The following is a 17,971-nucleotide window of genomic DNA, read 5'->3' as shown; positions in this document are numbered from 1 at the left end:
TTTTTCAAGGATGTAACCAGGAAGTTAGACGGGGGAGATCCAGTGGATGTAGTGTACCTCGATTTTCAGAAGGCATTTGATAAGGTCCCACATAGGAGATTGACAGGTAAAATCAAAGCTCATGGCATTGGGGGGAAGACATTGACATGGATAGAAAACTGGTTGGCAGATAGAAAGCAAAGGGTAGCGGTGAATGAGTGTTTCTCGGAATGGCAGTTGGTGACTAGTGGGGTGCCACAGGGCTCGGTATTGGGACCACAGCTGTTTACGATTTACGTCAAGGATTTAGATGAAGGCATTGAGAATAACATCAGCAAATTTGTTGATGATACTAAGCTGGGTGGCAGTGTGACATGTGATGAGGATGTTAGGAGAATTCAGGGTGACTTGGATAGGCTGGGTGAGTGGGTAGATACTTGGCAGATGACATTTAATGTGAATAAATGTGAGGTTATCCACTTTGGGAGTAAGAACAGGAAGGCAGATTATTATCTGAACGGTGTAGAGTTAGGTAAGGGAGTAATACAAAGAGATCTAGGAGTCCTTGTTCATCAGTCACTGAAGGTGAATGAGCAAGTGCAGCAGGCAGTGAAGAAGGCTAATGGAATGTTGGCCTTTATTACAAAGGGAATTGAGTACAAGAGCAAGGAAATCCTCTTGCATTTGTACAGAGCCCTGGTGAGACCACACCTGGAGTATTGTGTACAGTTTTGGTCTCCAGGGTTAAGGAAGGACATCCTGGCTGTAGAGGAAGTGCAGCGTAGATTGACAAGGTTAATTCCTGGGATGTCTGGACTGTCTTACGCAGAGAGGTTAGAGAGACTGGGCTTGTACACGCTGGAATTAAGGAGACTGAGAGGGGATCTGATTGAAACATATAAGATTATTAAGGGATTGGACAAGATAGAGGCAGGAAATATGTTCCAGATGCTGGGAGAGTCCAGTACCAGAGGGCATGTTTTGAGAATAAGGGGTAGGTCATTTAGGACAGAGTTAAGGAAAAACTTCTTCTCCCAGAGAGTTGTGGGGGTCTGGAATGCACTGCCTCGGAAGGTAGTAGAGGCCAATTCTCTGGATGCTTTCAAGAAGGAGCTAGATAGGTATCTTATGGATAGGGGAATCAAGAGATATGGGGACAAGGCAGGAACCGGGTATTGATAGTAGATGATCAGCCATGATCTCAAAATGGCAGTGCAGGCTCGAAGGGCCGAATGGTCTACTTCTGCACCTATCGTCTATTGTCTATTGTAATCCATTCCACCAACGAAAAAATCTATTTTGATCTCCCGCCCTGATATGCATCCCCTGAGCAAAAATTATATCAGGTTGGAATCGATTAATAATTTTTAAAGTATTTTTTTGTTTAATAGGATGATTCCAACCATGTACATTCCAACTTACTACATTAATCTGTTTAGCTGCCATACTATAATTTTATTCCAATTTACTTTATACATGCGCAGAACACATACCAATACGAGATTATCAAAGTTGGCGGTGATGAAGAATACAGCAATATAGAAAACATGCATTCTTTGGAACCAGCCAATGGGAAAAAAACTCCTAACTCTAAACCCAACCACCCTCCCAAAAGCCCAAAAAAAATGTAAGCGAACTAAGATGGATGCAAAGCCATGGGCCGCTCTGTCAGACTCGTCTCTCCCTCCCCCCAGCCAGTACACAAAGAAAATAAAATGACCTTGCAGGAAAGGCAGTATCGTCTCAACAAAGGAGAGTATTTACATTTCCATCATGTATTAAACAGAAAAAGAACCAAAATAATATAATCTCTTAGAGAGAAAAACCAGCGCCATCTTAAGTTTAGCTTTAAATCTGTAAGAAAACTTTAAATTTGGTAATAGGGCGCTATAATAAAACAGATAAAAAAAGGTTGATAGTATATTTAACCGAACTAAATTTACAAAAATATTAATTAGCAATATCATAGTAACTAAACCCTTGCAGATATATATATAAAAAGAAACCCTATTGGTAGGAAATAAAACTACCAGTTAGTAAGTTAAGAAACAACAAAAAAAATCAAACCAAATATTGGATAAAAGGAACAAATCCTTTTATCCTCTTTTCTCAGACAAATATGTTATTAACCATTTAAACAGTCAAACTTGAACCGTAAATCTTCTTTCCCAAAAAAATTCCAATAGGATGTAATGATGAGCAGGTTTTCTTATCTTCTATTATTAATCTGTCAATAAAGTATCCAAACAGCCTTCATATATCTTCTTTTCGAAATGTGAGTAATATACAGATAAATAAACAGCTTTTCAGATAGTTCATTTGGTAGTAAATTCAATGGCGGTGACAGGTATAGCCTGGACAAAATCCAACGTGACTTTTGGGTCAAAGAAAGTACATGGGGAAGAATTAGGAGGAAAAATTTTCATTTTTGTCAGGTAACTCAAAGAGGGAAATAGTTTCTTATCATATGCTTGTTTCATTACCAAAACAAATCTTGCTCTTTGTTCCATTACTTCTTTCAGATAATCTTCATAAGAACAGAGCTCAGACTCATTGAATGTGAAAACTCTATGTTTTCTTGCCTGTCACATTATTTGATCTTTAATTTTAAAGTGATGAAAACAAACCAAAATAAATCTTGGTCTGGTTGAATCTTTAAATTTCGAAGTGGACAGCCTGTGTGCTCTTTCAATAGCAGGCGGCTGTGATAAAATAGTCAGAAATAGATCATGAAAGAGCTTAGCAAAGTAAACCGTTAAGTCTCCATTTTCAGCTCCTTCTTGCAATCCAACGATTGTTGTTTAGGCGAGACCTAGTTTCCAGATCAATAATCAAATTGCGCTATTTTTCCAAACGGGTTGTAATTTCAGTCAGTTTTTGCTTAGTTGACTTCAATTCCTCTTCATGTTTAGTAACTTGAGTTTCCACATCTTTAAGTTTTCCCTGAAATAACTTCATTTCAGTATTATTCTTTTCCAGTTGATCTTTAATTGCCTTATTCTGATCTTGAATTGATTTCAGTGTCCGAACGATATCTTCAGCCCATGCTGGCATTTCATCAGATCTTTCCTTTGGCATCTTTCCTTTTCCATTACCTTTGTCAGTAGGTTCATGCTGATTCTTCCCACTTCTCGTAGACATAAACCTATTACTCCCCTTCAAGAATCAGCAAATAAGAATTTTAAATTCAAAATTTAAGCTGGGGGGGAGAGAGAGAGAAGACTAAGAGCAGCACAGAATTAGTGTTACTCCATTGACAGACAGAGGCAGTCTCCCCTAGAATGGTAATCCATGTGTGGAGATGGGGATCTTAAATGGATTTTTTTGCATCTCCGTTTCCTCAGGAGATTGGTACAGAGCCTATAGAAGGGATGCAGAGTGGCATTGACTTAATGCACCTTTTGCAGATTGCAGAGGAGGAGGGTTTTGCAGTCCCGATGCAAATTACGGTAAATAAATCCCCAGGGCCTGACATGGTGCCTTTTTGGACCCTAGGAGATGCAAATGTAGAAATTACTGGGGCCCTGGCAAAGATATTTAAATCATCCTTGGTGACAGGTGACTGGTGGATAGATTGAGGATTGGTGAATAGCCAATGTTCTTCCACTGTTTAAGAAAGGCTCTAAAAATTATCCAGGAAATTGTAGGCTGATGATCCTGACATCAGTACTGGGAAAGTTATTGGAAGGTATGCTAAGTGACCAGATATTCAAATATATGCATAGTCAGCATGGCTTTGTGTGTCGTAGGTCATTTCTAACCAATCATACAGAGTTTTTTCAGGAAACTATAAAGAAAGTGGATAAAGTCAAGGCGATGGATGTTGTCTGCATGGACTTTAGCAAGGCATTTGACAAAGTCCCGCATGGGAGGTTGATTAAGAAGGTTCCATTGCTCAGCATTCAAGATGAGGCAGTAAATTGAATTAGACGTTGGCTTTGATGGAGAAGACAGAGTGGTAGTAGATGATTGCCTCTGACCCGAGGTCTGTGACTAGTGGAGTGCCACAGAGATCAGTTGTTCTTTATCATCTATATCAACAATCTGGCTGATAATGTGATTAACTGGATCAATGAATCTCAGGCTTGTATATGCTGACATACTGTATATATTCTGAACTTTGAGTTTCTGTAAACTGGAAAGACTGCAGCTGAGATTGCTGTCAACTGAGATTGCAAAAGTTGCCCTAGTAGGGTAATTGGTTAGAGAGTAGTGCAGATCTTAGTTAATTTACATAATAGTTAGAATTAATAGATAGTTCAGGTCGACGAGAGATAAAGACAGGCTGGATGACAGGAGATGTTGGACCACAAACCGTTAACCTGTATTTGCTTCAGTGATGTGTGACTTGAGTCTCAGGAATGCAGGTACTGCACCTGTAAGAGACCGGATGACACCCCGGTCTTCAGAGCACCACTATGTTTCAATTTACAACCACATAAAAAGATCTTGCTTTCCATCACTCTTCAAACGTTCTACTGTAAACACACAGTTTCCAAATGATAACGGCTTTAACCAAAGGAGCGGAGCAGGCTTTTACAGAAATCGAAGGTCTATCCCTGCCGGTGCTGCTGGTATTTTCTATTTGGTTCGGTTATGTTTTCTTCCACATCAACACCATGGTCATTGACTGATGTCCCTTGGGTCTTGGATATTCAGAGTCTGTGCACATCAGAGTTGGAGAGCACCGTGATCAATTCCTCCTGATCAACTCGCCCAACACTCCTCTCATCCAGGTTACTCCTGACTCACCAGTCACAACACTCTTCACCTGTTTGTCAGATGCACTGCTGAGTTGGCGAACCACTTGTCGGACCTCCTGCCTACAACCCAGTTGACTTCAACCCATAAATCTGTGGAAATGGAGGAAATCTTCTACCTCACCAAACTCCCACAGGAATAGCACAACTTAGCATTGCCCTCAGTAGAAAGAAAGCCAGCACCCTGCCACCTCACAGATCAGATGACTGACCTCTTCCTGGATACCAGCCCTTCCTGAGGCCATCAGTTCTCAGTCTCCACCTAAGACCAAAGCCGTGAATCACTGCATCACTGAAGGGCTACAGTGTGACTTTATTTACCCATCCCTGTCCCCAGTCAGTGCAGGATTCTATGTCAAAATGAAAGATGGGGGAGGGGTCTTCATCTCTGCATTGACTACTGTGGACTGCACAAAGTCACCATGAAGTACTCCTACCCTCTGCCCTTGATGGTAGTGCATTTGAAACCCTCCACGAGACCAAGATCTTCAAAAACTAGATCTACAGAGCACTAGATCAAACTGATCCATCTCCGACAGGGAGAAGAGTGGAAGGCACATTCATGACACCTACTGGCCACAGCAAATACCTGGAGATGCCTTTCGATCTTTTCAACAGTCCAAATCCTCATTAACGTGACCCTCTGAGAATGCTACACAGGTATGCATTCATCTACCTCGATAACATCCTCATCTTCTCCAAGACCACCAGAACCCCTTCTGCCAGGCAAGTCGACACTTCTCTCACCTCACTCACCAAGTCACCTACCTCATGAATCACCTGGTCTGCTACCGCCATCAGGGAGTTTTCGAGGAGCTCGAGACACTTCACTACCACTCCTATTCTCTGCCATAGAAACCCCTCTGGAAGTTAGAGGCAGATGCATTTGACATGGTCACTGTTCTCTCCCAGTGAGAACTGGATGGGAAGATACAGGTTCAACACTACAACACATTGTTATGAACTAAGAGATCAAACAGCTATTTGCCAAGCCCTTTCTGATCTGGACTGACCACCAGAACCTCATATCCATACAGCAGATCCACAAACTCAGCCCTTCCTGAGGCTCACTTCCTTATGCTCACTGGACGCTCTTCTTCAAACAGTTCAACTTCACCACCTCCTCCCAACCCATTTCCCAGGTGAAATGGAGATCGCTCCTCACCCCATCACCCCAGCCCCACAGATTCTCACACTGATCATCTGGAATCTTGAGAGAGAGTCCCTATAGCATGAGCCTGACCCAGCCAGCACACCTGACGATGTATCCAGCCTCAACCAGATGCTCCTAGCTTGCACTCCCCCTGCCTAAAGTTTACCCTGTTACTTATTGTTTAGTTTCTTTGCTCACTCGTTTTGTGGCCTCTTGTGGCTTGTTATTTTGCCACCTATTGGTAAAGTTATTGCTCACTGGTAAATCATCTCTGCTTTTCTGCTTTAGGGTCATGCCTCTTCTACATTTCCTAATACTGCTGTGATGAACAAACTTTCTTCCCTCTTTCTCACTCAACACCACTGTGGAACTTCCGTTGCTTCTTGATCTCCAACACATCACAGACATTCCCCTTCTTCTTCTCTTTCCTGCAACTCAAAACACAACTGGTTTCTAAATGCTCCCAGTTCTGGAGAGAGTGTATTTATCTAAAATGTGAAGTCCAATTCTCAATCCGCAGATAATGCTTTCCATTTTTATTTCAGAATGATAACATAAACAGTCAAATGTATTGAAATGGTTGACTCTCTTGTCCAGCATTGTGTTAATAAAAATGTTATCTCAGGACAATATCATCCAATTTCCCCAACAACATCCCAACAGAATTCTCCACATGCCATTCCCCTACGTATCTGATATGGAAATTGAAGCACAAGGTTAAGGGTTTCTCACACCTAGAAACAGTCGTGATCAACTGTCACTTAGCACCAAATAGCAAAAGGCAATCAGGCACAACATCCTGTAGCTGTTCTTTGAAACATGTTTCCCATTTATCGTTCCTAAATCCCTTAACGCTGCAAACATTCATTCTTCCAAGTATACCACTTCTCAGAGTCATTCCTTAATCTGCCAGCACTAATCTTACAGCAGTCATTTCAGAACCATAATCAGGTTCAATATCACTGGCATATGTCATAAAATTTGCTGTTATGCAGCAGCAGTACATTGCAAAAGATAATAACTGTGAATTACAGTGAATGTAAATACATACAAATGTTTAAATTAAATAATTAATGCAAAAAATAGTGAGGTTGTGTTCACTGGATCAATGTCCATTCAGAAATCAGAAGGCTGAGGAGAAGAAGCTGTTCCTGAATTGCTGAATGTGTGCCTTCAAGCTCCTGTAACTCCTTCCTCATGGCAGCAATGAGAAGAAGGCATGGGGGTCCTTAATTTCCAGTTCATTGTAAGCTACTGTGTCAAAAGAATTTATCCCCTATTAAATTTTGGCTGATGTGTGATTGATTAAATTGTAACTGATGATTTACAGATGAAGTTGAAGCCAGTGTTGATGTCAAACTCAGGATAATGAATCAGAATTTTTCAGCAGAGCTGGAGAACGAGAACTCACCAGAATACAAAAACTTCTCGAGAGACTTTGCAAATCAGGTTAGTCAAGTGCCATCCCTCCTGTATTTACTGTGCTCCCAATGGTAACATGTATCAGCTTAACATTACTTCCTTGCTTTCACAATCATTCCCACCATGTATTAAAGTTATTTGATTATTGATTTTTTCCTGTCATATCCACATTGACTTTCTTTAATCAGTGCCAATTGCCCAAGTGACTGCTAATTCAGTCTAATCATTATTAATAGAATCCTCCCAATTGCCAAATTGAAATTAACTGGTCTGTAATACAGAGTTGATCCCCACCCTCTTTTGTTGAACAAGGATGCAACAATGCAATTTTCTGATATTAAGACATCAGTTGGAATCTATAGGTACAGTACTCGGAAAATTATGACTCGTGTCCTTGCAGCTACCTCAGTAACCTTAGATGCATCTTATCTGCAATATGTAACGTATCTACTTCAAATGCACCTGGTCTTCCCAGTACCTCCAGTTTAAAACACTTTACCCATCCAGAATCCTGATAAAAACTTTTGGTGCTGTAGTTACAGCCACCATCATCTTTCTTGGTGGCAAGTAATACTTACTAACATACTTACTGAGTATCTTGGCCATGCCCTTTGCCTCTATTAACAAATTTCCTTTTGGTTTTCAGTTGGCCCAGTCGTTCTCTTGTAACTTTTACTTTCCCATTTACATACCTATTTTGGATTCCATTTAATGGTTTCTGCCATCCTTATTTTCATTGTCTTGGGTATTTCATCACTGAGCTTTCTATAATCAGTCTTTTTTCCACTGGTGTATTCAAACTGGGATCTTTCATATGTTCCAATAAACAGAAATACTGATAACACTCAACTGAACAGGCAGCATCTGTGGAAACAGACACTAAGCTAACACTTACCATCAGGAAGGTACAGGAGCCTCAGGACTCACAGCACCAGGTTCAGGAACAGACACTACCCCACAACCATCAGCCTCTTGAACAAAGGGGAAAATGTCACTTGCCTCATCATTGAAATGTTGCCACAACCTATGGACTCACTTTCAAGGACTCTTCACATCATATTCTTGATATTTATTGCTTATTTAGTTACTATGATTATTTCTTCTTTTTGTATTTTCACAGTTTGTTGCCTTTTGCATTTTGGTTGAACATCCAAGTTGGGGCAGTCTTTTATTGAATCTGTCATGGTTATTATTCTATAGGTTTATTGAGTATGCCCACAAGAAAATGAATGTCAGGGTTTGATATGGTGATATATATGTACTTCGATAATGAATTTACTTTGAAAATTTTAATTCTAACAGCCTGAATCACATTTCCATCTGTCATACAATGTATTTTCTTTTCTGTACTATTTTCCAGTTCCATCTGTCTTGATTAAACAAGTAATTCTCACTTTAATGTCACATTCCTCTCTCTTCAAGGGAATTTACCCAGACATGTACTAAAAGTTCCCCACCTAAAGTGCATTCCCCACCACCACTACTGTTCAAGAGCACTTTTATCTGCCAAACTCTGATTCCAATTTAACCTGGGCACATCCTTTCCTATCAATGACACTTAGTCTGGACAGTACAGTGTTGAAGGCAGAAACATAGTCAATAAAAAGCATTCTGCACAGGTGTCCTAATGCTCCTGGAGTTCCAGAATGATGTGCACGGAGATGGTGTCCTCGGTTGATCTGTTTGTCATATAGGCAAACTGGTGCTGGTCTAGGGTAGTGGGGTGGCATTCTTAATGTGAGACATAACCAGTCTCTCCAGGCATTTGGCTGCTATGGGGGTGAGTGCCACCGGTCTGTACTTGTTGAGGCATGTTACTGCTGACTGCTTCGGGATTAGTATGGTTCCTGTTAGGAAACAGTTAGGGAAAGAGAAGTTATTGATTTCAGTAAAAACCTCTAGCTGGTCAGCTCAGCTGCTCTTCGTGTGTTGATACTGCAGAGATTACATCTCACCTCATGTGCTCATTGTCAGCACTGTATCCTCCTCGGGTGTCAAGGCCTTCATCACTGGTTCGTTATTGTCCCTGTCGAACCGAGTAATCCCAGGGTATTGAGAGAAATGGCAGAAGTTACAGTTGAGGCTTTGGTGATAATATACCAAAATTCTCTGGGCTCTGAGCAGGTCCAGGCAGATTGGAAAAAGGTGACTGTCATGCCACTAGTCAAGAAATGATGTAGGCAAAAGGCAGATAAGTATAGATCAGTTAGTTTAACGTCTGTAGTTGGGAAAGTGCATGAAGCTATCATTAAAGAGGAAATAGCGAGGCATGTGGAAAGAAATGGACCCATCAGGCAGATGCAGCATGGATTCAGCAAAAGCAGGTCTTGTCTGACAAACTTACTGGAGTTCTTTGATGATAAAGTGAGTACAGTGGATAGAGGGGAACAGATGAACATTATTTACTTGGATTTCCAGAAGTATTCGATAAGGTGCCACATAAAAGACTTATCCATAAGATAAAGGATGCATAAAGTTAGGGGTGATGTATTACAATGGATAGAGGATTAGTTAACAAATAGAAAGCAGAGAGTTGGGGAACACAGGTATTACTCTGGTTGGCAATCAGTGGTGAGTGGTGTGCCACAGGGGTCAGTGCTGGGCCCGCAATTGTTTGCGATATACATTAACGATTTGGAAGAAGGGACCGAGTGTATTGTATCTAAGCTTGCTGATGATACTAAATTGAGTGGAAAAGCAAATTGTGCAGAAAATACAGAGAGCCTGCAGAGATATAGGTTAAGTGAGTGGGCAAGGGTCTGGCAGATGAAGAACAATGTTGGTCAATGCGAGGTCATCCACTTTGGAAAGAAAACTGGAAGATCAGATTATTATTTAAATAGTAAAAGATTACAGCACCTGTCCATGAATCACAAAAGGTTGGTTTGCAGCTGCAGCAGACCATCAAGAAGGCAAATGGGATGTTGGCCTTCATTGCTAGAGGAATTGAATTTAAGAGCAGGGAGGTTATGCTACAACTGTACAGGGTACTGGTGAGGCTGCACCTGGAGTACTGTGTACAGTGCTGGTCTTCTTACTTGAGGAAGGATATACTGGCTTTGTAAGTGGTGCAGAGGAGGTTCACCAGGTCGATTCCAGAGAAGAGGGGTTTAGACTATGAGGAGAGTTTGAGTCACCTGGGACTGCACTCGCTGGAATTCAGAAGAATGAGAGGAGATCTATTTCCAGACATATAAAATTATGGAAGAGATAGATAAGATAGAGGCAGGAAAATTGTTTCCACTAGTTGGTGAGACAAATACTAAGGGACACAGCTGCAAGATTTGGAGGAGTAAATTTAGGATGGTGATGAGGAGGAGATGATTTTCCCAAAGAGTGGTAAATCTCAGAAATTTTCAGCCCAATGAAGCAGGCTAACTCAGTAAATATATTTAATGTGAGGTTGGATACATTTTTGCATGGTAGGGGAATTAAAGATCCTGGGGAAAGCAAGGTTGGTGGAGATGAGTCCATGGTCAGATCAGCCATGATCTTATTGAATGGCGGAGAAGGCTCAATGGGCCAGATGGTCTACTCCTGCTCCTATTTCTTATGTTCTTATGCCTAACAATATCTCAGCTTTCTTTCTTACAGTCTGTTCTTTAAGAAAATGCTATTTACAGTCAAATTCAGGAATATCGATAACACATTCCTTGTTTCTTTTCAGATGGACATCATTTATAGTACGGTTGAAGGATACAGAGGCGTGAAGATTATAAAGATTAGGTAATCTCAGCAATACCCTGCTCACTGATTCATGCTTTGCCAGGATCACACTGCTTCAGACTTCATTCCAACCATGTTCTAAATCTGGGCCAGAGAGATGAAGTCCAGAGCTGTGGCTATAGTGACGGCCTTGACCAAGTGTGGCATCGACACATTCTGGAAACTCAGCCAGTGGGCATTAAAAGGAAATCATTCCCATTTCTGGAATCATAACTAATACAGAGGGAGGTGGTTCTGGTTATTTGAAGTAATTTATCCTAACCACAGGAAATCACTGCAGGAGATCCTCAGGGCAATATCCTAGAATCAACCAGCTCCATCAATAGCCACAGGTGGAGATGTTCACAGATTGCACAATGTTCAATTCTATCCACAGATCTTTAGTAAACAAAGCCACCTATCTCTCAGAAGTGGAAAGTAGTGAGGAAGTGCCATCAGCAGAGGGATTGCAATAGCATCCTCATGGAAATTTGGGATGGGCAATAAATACTGGCCATTTCAGCAATGGATGTCAAAAATAATCACTAAAATATTACGTCAACTTGTAATCAGCTGGCTACTTCAAAAGGTTATTTAGTCATCAATTGTACACTGACCCTGAATGGGTAGGTGTAACTTTCATCTGCCAGGATGACCCAAAGCACTTCAACCTACTCCTGAACGAACATCATTGTTACTATTGGATGTACACAGTAGCCAGCGTCAACACTGTAAAGCTTCAGTCAGAAAAAAAATTATTTTGGTTCAGGATAACTATTGCTTAAAACATGGGGGAAGATGTCCGTGGTTTTGTTCCAGTAGATGATTTAGGATAATTCCACACTAGTATTTTCTCTACAATTGTGCTGGGAAATCCACCGAGATTAGGTGATCAAGGCAGTCTCTGCAAACGGGTGTGAACCAAAGCCTTTACAACTCAGAGGATGCAAATATTTCCTGAGCCAAGCTCACTCTAAAGATAAAGTCTGAGACTTGACTCAGACTGTCTGGCTGTGCAGCTGGTGATGTTACAAAATTCTTGGTGGGATACATCACAATAGTGAAATCAAACTGAGGACTAGTTGTGGTGTTGGAAGCTTAAATACTTTTGGCAAACATTCCCACTTCAAAATCAATTTCCTTATCCTTTCATCTCATTCATTTGCATTGCATCAAAATCACACTTTTCTTTTCTAGTTAGTGCACTCAAAGAAACATCTTTCACCAGGAAATGTTTTTGAGTTTCTATCATGCAGACGTTGTACCACAAACCAAAAGAATAAATAGAGAGTGCTTCTCTGGATTTGTTCTTCTCCAAGGACATCAGAAATTGGAGCAAGTGTTTGGTGCTTCAGTTTCCTCCCACAGTCCAGACCTAGTGGATGGCAGGTTAAATGGTCATTGTAAATTGTCCCATGATTAGGCAAGGGTTGAATTGGGGTTTGCTGAGGCAACACGGATTGAATGGCCAGAAGGGTCTCCTCTGCGCTGGATCCCAAATAGTGTCTGATCCATTCCCTGCAGCACTTGATTCCACTGCAGATCCAAAATCTCAGTGTGGAATATAGTCATCAATTGTTCCGAGAAATTCAGTTTTCTAATCATGGCCATTTGAAATTCGATCTGATTAATCAGAATTCCATTCTGAAACATTTATCAAATTATTCTAGAAAACAAAAGAGTTCACTCCCTTCTCGGAGAGAACCTGTCATATTCTTGCCAACATGAAACTCTAGTTACCTGAATGTCATTTAATCTGGTCAGTTGTAAAACTGATGACAAGAGAGTCTGACAATGAGTAACAAATGCAGAAACCATAACATGACAACAATATATTCAGAAAATAAACCATTTTGTTCTGAAGTTGCCATGAACACACCCAGGACCTGAGCAATGTGTTTCACAAAGGAACATCCTTAAATCAATTTGATTGTTGTAAAGGTGCATACTATCAGTCGAAACCTGTGCATTTGGCTTCAGAAGAGTATAGTACTCAAGTTCTAAACTTCAAAGTAATTCTAATTAACAAAGTACATACGAGGGGTGATTGATAAGTTTGTAACCTAAGGTAGAGGGTGTCAATTTTAGAAAACATAGCACATTTATTTTTCAACATGTCCCCTCCTACATTTACACACTTAGTTCAGTGGTCGTGGAGCATACAGATCTTTGACCTTGGAAAGTGTCCATAGCAGGAGTGATTGATAAGTTAGTGACCTAAGGTAGAAGGATATAAGTATTTAACTTCAAATTCCTCCACAGAAAACCAAAACTGTTCATTGACATTTCTATCTCTAGATGATAGTTTTTTTTTAAATCATTATCCATCTACACCCTTCTCTATTCAGATGCTAAGGTTTAACTCAACTAGTTTAACTTGTGTTTTATTTTTGCAAACAGGGAAGGCAGTATCATTGTGGATCATGAAGTTTTACTTGCTATGAGCACCTCGGAAGGATTTTCTGAAGAAGTTCTCAATAAAAAAGTCGAAAATATCCAATCAAGTCTAAAAAATTCCAGTTCAGCAGGAGGTAGGAATTAAACTCAAAAGGGAGCTTTACACTGTACGTAATCTGTGCTTTACTGAAATGTTCAGTAGGACAGAGTGTATTACTGGCCTTGCAGTGTTTGATGGAACAGTGTAGGCCTTTCTCATATCAGAATATTTGACTGAATTTCCAAGAGTGTGATTTACCCGGTTTCATTTTTTTAACCTTTTACATTTAATTTTTATTTATCATACATTTTTTAAATTAATTTGTGCTGCATGAATTGTTATTATCTGCTCTGCACGGACTGGAGTAGTGCTGCCATCTCGTTTTCCTGAGCAACAACAATAAAGTTTTGTGCTCTTCTGTTCTACTCATGGGTTTGGAAATGAAGTTTTGCTGTGCTCCATGACCCAGCACTGAAACCCTTCACCTAAATTGTCATCAGATTCAGAAAACTTCCATTCTTTCATATTTCAGCTTTATATCATCCTGCAATCATTTATGAAAATTATTTATTTTTAAATTTTAATTTTCAGGCAACAATGGATTTGTTTTTGATAATTCCAGTATAACTGTGAAAAAGCCTGCTTTGAAAGGTAGGACGTGCAATTTAATACTTTGTTACAACAGAACAAATCAATATTGGGTAATTAGGTGTAAATCTAAGTATATCCAGTTGTTTAAATAGCTTTGATGGTACTTTTAGTAGCAGAAATATTGGTAAGCAGAAAACTCCATTTTAGGTTACACAACCAGCTGCAGTGGAGAAAAGATTCTTTTAAATCTGTGAGTTGTTGTGAATGCACTGAGCAGTGGATTTTCTCATGTAATTAACAACATCACAAAACAGCCTGTTAAAGTCTCCCTAAGCAAAATACCAACACTTGAAGAAGTCAAGGAGGCCATCAATACCCTGAAAAACAACAAGGCTGCTGGACTTGATAGAATATCAGCCAAGGTCTACAAAATTGGAGGTAACCCATTTCATTACTAACTGCATCAACTTCTTATCAAGATCTGGATAAATGAAGACATACCAGCAGTCTTTAGATACTCAGCAATTATTACCATCTACAAAAGGAAAGGCGACCGATCCGAATACAGAAACTTTCATGGAATTTCCCTGTTAGCAACAGCAGGAAAGCTCCTCACTCGCACCATGAACAACCGGCTCAAGCCTTTAGTCGAGAAGATCCTTCTGGAGAGACGTAGACCATCACGTAGAACAATCGACATGATCTTCACAATGCGACAACTACAAGAAAAATGTTGAGAACAACTTCAACCTTTGTACATGGCATTCATCGACCTCACCAAAGCCTTTGACTTGGTATCAAGGGAACTCCTATAGGATGTCCTATCCACCTATAGATGCCCTGAAAAGTACATTCATATCCTGAGGCTGCTCTGTGATGGCATGCTTGCCACACAGATTCTTTTAAATCTGTGAGTTGTTGCAAATGCATTGAGCAGTGGATTAATTAACAACATTCCAAAACAGCCCTTTGATGACTCCCTGAGCAGTGAGCACTGGATATTCTCATGGTGTCGAAGATCAAAAACCTGATATGAGTCTAATAATGGTTGAGTCTCCCCCAAGGAAATCAACAAAACTAGAATTCCACACTCAACAATTCTTCAGCTTCTCACCTTCACGGTGCATAAATATTCCTTCCTTTTGTACAATTTATTTACTTTGTAATTTATAGTAATTTTATGCCTTTGCACTGTACGGTTACCACAAAACAACACATTTTTACACCATATATGACCTAATTCTGCATCCTTTGCCTCACACATCTGCTCATCTTTGAGGTGTCATTTTGTTGGTCCATAACAGACCAAAACTGGTTCCAGTACACTCAAACATCGACAGAAAGGGGGTCTCTGAAATAATAGATACACAACAATGAGGTCCCAGCACTGACCACTGGTACAACACTGATGAAAGACCTCAAGTTAGAATAACACCCCTCTGCCACTATCCTATGTTTCCATTGCCAAACCAATTTTGAACTCAGTCCACCAGCCCTCTGTGGATCCCATGTGCCTTAATTTTATGGATCAGTCTACTCTGAGAGACCTTGTTGAACTTCCTACTTATGTCCATGTAGGTGCCATCCAATGCCATGAGGGACCTTGTTGAATGCCTTACTAACATTCATAGATATATCCTACCCTCATCAATCATATTCATCACCTGTTCAAAAATGTAATCAAGTTTGTAAGACATGACCTCCCCAGCACCAAGCATTGTTGACTGTCCCTAGTAAGTCTGCTTTTCCAGGTGTGAGTAGCTCCTCATATTCATACTTTAAACACTAAAATTTTTATTTTTAAATCATTCCTTATTCTTCAAAATTATTAAATTGTTTTGCATGTTGCACCAACACACCACAGCAAATCCCTAATACATGTAAATATATATGGGGAATAAAGTTGATCCTTGATCTTAATATTGTTGTCTAGTGATCTACGGCTTACTGACCAATCATTTCTGGTACAAACTGGTAACACATAAATTCAGATGGAAATGATGGAGATCCCAAGCTATCTCATTATATATTCCAAATTCTAAAAATATCCAAAAGGCGAAACACTTCCAGCCACAAGCATTTCGAAGAAGGGGAAGTCAAACTGTACTGTCATTTTGTTTTTTGACTAAATTGACAAAATATCCCATCATGAAAGGTTCCTTTCCATTCTTATCTTTCTCCCTCACAGGAACATGTTGCTCCTGAATTCTGACCAGTCGGCCTTTAAATGAATCTTACATCTAAGCCAATCTCAATCATTTTCCTCAGTTTTGTACCTCCACCTTCCCCCCCATACAAAGTCCATAACTATCCTTATACGTAACTATCTGAAAACCTATGGAGTTAGACACAATTCCCAAATGCTCTCTCACGGAAACTCCAATTGCTTGGCCAAGCTAATTTACTAATACATTGTCCAACATGGCTCCTTCTCTGAATGGATTACCCAAAAAACTGTATTACAAACTATTAAATGCATCAACAAATTCAGTCCCACCTAATCTTCTGGTAATAGGGAAGTGTCTGTCAGTACTGAAAAAAAAATTATAGTCACCTACAACCACTACCCTGGTGTGTTCCACCTATCCATCATCTACCAACCTCTCTGTTCCATTATCTCCCACTGGGTATTGGGGAGCCTAGAGTATAATTCTATCTGAGAGATTGCTTCTTTCTTATTCCTGAACTCCTCCCATATTACTTCACTAGATGAGCCTAAGTGCCACTGTGATGTTCTCCCTGCTCACTGGAACAACTCCACCTTATTTACACCCTTCTCTATTGCACCTGAAACATCTGAGTCCTGCATGTTGAACTGCTAGTTCTGCCCCTCTCTCAGTGAAATTTCTAGAATGGCCATGTACTAATCTAGGTCCTAACTGATCTGCTAAATCCTGTAATACTCCATGTAGTGAAATAAATACACTTGAGCCCATCAGCACAAAATGACATATCTCCATAGATGCTGTCTCACCTGTTGAGTTTTCCAGCATTTTGTGAGTGGTACTCTGGATTTCCGGCATCTGCAGAATCTTTTGTATTTATATTCATTAAACATTTATTTCTCTTTTTCCTTTTAAATTTGCTTGACCTAACCTCTACCTTCTCCTCAATCCCTTCATATGCTGACCCTATTATTCTGGTTTCCACCCTACCACACATATTTAAACACTCCCTAGAAGTTCTAACAAATCTCCTTTCAAGGATATTGCTCCGCTTTCAATTTAGGTGCCACTCATCCTTTCTGTACTGGTCCCTGCTTCCCTGTGCTTGGGTGATGGGGGGTAGATATGTCACTACCAAAGGATGTATAAGGTGCTCCTTCCCTATGCCAGCCTACAGGTCACACTCAGACACAGTGTAGTACCTGCTTAGCCCCCTCCACTCCCCCCACCTGACCAGGGTCACGTGAAGCCATGGAAGCAGGTGGTGGATGTATATATTGTCACTGGAGAGAGTCCAGAGGAGGTTATTACCTGAGGGGTTGTCCATTCACAATGGAGTCTGTGGTGGGAATTGAACCTGGTTCTCTGGTACTGTATAGCTTTTTGCTACATGTCAGCCATTGTGTGAAAACTTTGGACCTTCTGTATGATTGAATATTCCTGTCAAGAAGAATGGTGCATAACATCAGATTAAAGATAGATTGATGCATCTGTTCAGGTGCAGTACAGTTTTCTGTCTGTAGGAAGAACTTGTAATGTGAGCTTAATCCAAAAAAATGCCTATATAAAACTCGTGATCTATTTATACAGAAAAAAATCCATGCCAGAATGGAGGGATCTGGGATGATGATGACGATGAATGTGATTGCCCCGATCCCTATGAAGGGACCTATTGTGAACGTATACAGGATGAAATTGAAGTTGGTGAGTATGTTGTGAGTTTGGTGCTGTTGTTTTGACTGTCCTGCTGTCTCTTGCT

The 17,971-nt window shown here is 40.3% G+C and overlaps 1 protein-coding gene across 1 annotated transcript in view; it reads left to right on the top strand.

Annotated features, from left to right (window-relative positions):
- Positions 1-17,971, top strand: part of LOC140729819 (uncharacterized) — a 348,439-nt gene that overhangs the window by 303,176 nt on the left and 27,292 nt on the right. The window contains exons 6-10 of the mRNA XM_073050030.1: positions 7,223-7,341; positions 10,982-11,040; positions 13,420-13,550; positions 14,048-14,107; positions 17,803-17,916. Coding sequence (XP_072906131.1) covers positions 7,223-7,341; positions 10,982-11,040; positions 13,420-13,550; positions 14,048-14,107; positions 17,803-17,916 — 483 coding nt within the window. The remainder of the gene's footprint in view (positions 1-7,222; positions 7,342-10,981; positions 11,041-13,419; positions 13,551-14,047; positions 14,108-17,802; positions 17,917-17,971) is intronic.

Source organism: Hemitrygon akajei, chromosome 6 (assembly GCF_048418815.1).
Source record: "Hemitrygon akajei chromosome 6, sHemAka1.3, whole genome shotgun sequence".
Lineage (NCBI taxonomy): Eukaryota > Metazoa > Chordata > Chondrichthyes > Myliobatiformes > Dasyatidae > Hemitrygon > Hemitrygon akajei.
Note: the sequence above shows the minus strand (reverse complement) of the source record. Positions and strands in the feature narration are given on the sequence as shown.